The sequence below is a fragment of the Anguilla rostrata genome, unplaced genomic scaffold (assembly GCF_018555375.3).
Source record: "Anguilla rostrata isolate EN2019 unplaced genomic scaffold, ASM1855537v3 scaf0945, whole genome shotgun sequence".
Lineage (NCBI taxonomy): Eukaryota > Metazoa > Chordata > Actinopteri > Anguilliformes > Anguillidae > Anguilla > Anguilla rostrata.
The window spans coordinates 10,057-12,433 of NW_026986311.1; the positions used below are offsets into that span (position 1 = coordinate 10,057).

The following is a 2,377-nucleotide window of genomic DNA, read 5'->3' on the forward strand; positions in this document are numbered from 1 at the left end:
CCTGAACATATTCCACCCTCAAAGCCTTCACTCCTATCTTCATTCCTTAGGAAAGGCACCAAGTAAATTTGTTTCATTGTGATTTGGTGCTTTTTCAAAGTTCGCCCAATTGTTGCTAGCCTGATTGAGTGGATGTTTTGGAAGATTCCGTTATCTGCCAGAATGTTTTTTTGAATTTTCTTGATCCGTATGTCATTTCTTTGAACCGCCATGTCTGCTAGTGCCCTCTCCTGCTGGGCAGAGAGAAGATGGCCATGTCCTCCAGCCGATGGTGCTTTTTCAGGTCTAAAGTACAGTAAAGATAACAATTACAACAAAGATAATTCACACTCACACTTTAGTATTTATGAAATATTTTGTATTTGATTTATTTAAAATATTTTATTGGAAAACCTGTCACGGTTCCGTATTTTCTGTTTCTGTTTTTCCCCTTTTGGCCGCCAGATGGCAGCACTTCAGTTTTGTGTTTCAGTTTGTTCTCCCTCCCTGTGTTAATTGTATTATTGGTTTTAATTATTCTATCATTGTTCCCACCTGTGTCATGTTATCCCCTCCTTTTCTGGTTTTATTGTTATTTCAGTTCACCTGTGTTTTGTTACCCTTGTCTATTTCAGTTCTTTGTTTCCTGACTCGGCTGCTGGTTCCTTGTGTTTCTGCCTGCGTTCCTGCGTGTGTGTATTCTGTCCTGCCCGTATTCTGTCCTGCCTGTGTTCCGCCCTGCCCGTGTTCTGTCCTGCCTGTCCTCCTAACACGTTGCCTAATACTCATTGAAGTTATTAGCAAGTAAATGCTAGTCAAGGGTTGACCGCTATGGCCCTGGAGACCCGCAAAATTTATGCATTTTTATTTCTACTCGGCACTTAGTCGATCAATTAAAGCAGTTGATTTCACAGTTAACGCACATCGCCTGGTTTCTAGGCTTTTGTTTTTAAGGCAAAAACAAAAACCAGCAGACCCTGGACCTCTGGAGATCAGGACCAGGCCACTCCTGAAAAAATGTGCGATTTGTCATTTTGTTGGTGTCTGGTTGTTTTTGGCAGCTGAGGACGGATTCCATGGCGGACGTGCTGAGGAGCCTGAACCTCCTGGAGGTGCTGAAGGAGTCCATGGAGAAGAAGGGGCTCTCCGAGGTGAAGGAGGCAGTGGAGGACCTCCTCATCAGCAGGGTGGGGGAGAGCAGCCCGGAGAAAACCGCCCTCCTCAACTCCCTCTGCGGCCTGGGGCCCGGAGACAGTGGAGCGGCCCAGTTCGCCTCCCCCAGCCCCCAAGAGGAGCTGACAGTTTACCCAAACCCCAAACACCCCGACTTCCGACTGTGGGACCTGCCCGTGGTCCCTGATGGCTCTCCCTTTGACCCAGAGGAGTACATGGAGAAAGTCAAGTTCCTGCGCTACAATGCCGTCGTCGTGACGTCGTCTCGGATGCCGTTTTGCAGCAACAGTGCCCTCGTGTGGCGGGAGGCCAGATCGCTCCAGAGGGAGGCTGTGTACTTCGCCTTGCTGGCCTCTGAGCGCGACTCGCGGGAGTCCATGGAGCCTAGGCGGAAAGCCAGCCAGGAGGCGTTGGGGTCGGAGGGCCTGGCTTCCCCGAGGGTCTTCCTGGTACGTGGCACCGCCTTGGAGACCCTGGACTTCCCCGAACTCCTGGAGGAAATGTGGCGGGACGTCCCGGAGGTCAAGGCTGCCGCCCTCCCACTGGCCCTTCCGGCCCTGTCCGTCGCCATGGTGAACAGAAAGCGGGACGCCCTCAAGGCCCTGCGCGCCTGCCCCCTCTCCCGAGAGGTCACCAAGGGCGCCGTGAAGAAGCTGCTGGCGGCCGCAGAGAAGCAGAAGCCCACCGGTGCCCGCGTGGTGGAGATGGCGCTGCCCGTGACCACCAAGTCCGCCAGCCGCTCCTTCACCACCATGACGACATGGCCACCGATGCGGAAAGGGTGGTGGCGGCTGCAGTCGGGGGGGTTCTTTTTTTTTCTTTTGACACTTGGCTAAACTGTGAAAATGCACTACCAAGAAGGGGGGTTCTGTGTGTGTATATTTCCTGTCTAAGGAAGAGGGGCCATTTTTAAGTTTCAGTCATTGTACGATAAGGACATAGTACATCCAGATTAACTGTAGCTTATTTCTAATCCTCTGTCACATCCTACTTGTAGGTAAGCAGCCACTTTTACAATTATTTCATGGGTAAATGATTTCCAGCATTTCTGTTTCTGATGGGGTTGTCTTCTCTATACCCCCACCAGATACAGGTATCAATGCCATTGCTACAACAGTTATTAACATTTCATTTGAATGTTCGTGAGTTTAGTAGCATTTGTCTGAACTCTGCCTTGTTTCTGGGAAAACAAATAGCAAGTGTTATCGCTTTAAATAGAAATTGA

General features: G+C 50.1%; 1 protein-coding gene across 1 annotated transcript; it reads left to right on the top strand.

The window, feature by feature from the left end:
* Positions 1–1,039: 1,039 nt before the first annotated feature.
* LOC135246847 (T-cell-specific guanine nucleotide triphosphate-binding protein 2-like) lies at positions 1,040–1,988 on the top strand. Its single transcript, XM_064320123.1, has one exon. It carries the CDS (start codon positions 1,056–1,058, stop codon positions 1,986–1,988), a length of 933 nt encoding a protein of 310 aa, XP_064176193.1. The 5' UTR covers positions 1,040–1,055.
* Positions 1,989–2,377: the final 389 nt, after the last annotated feature.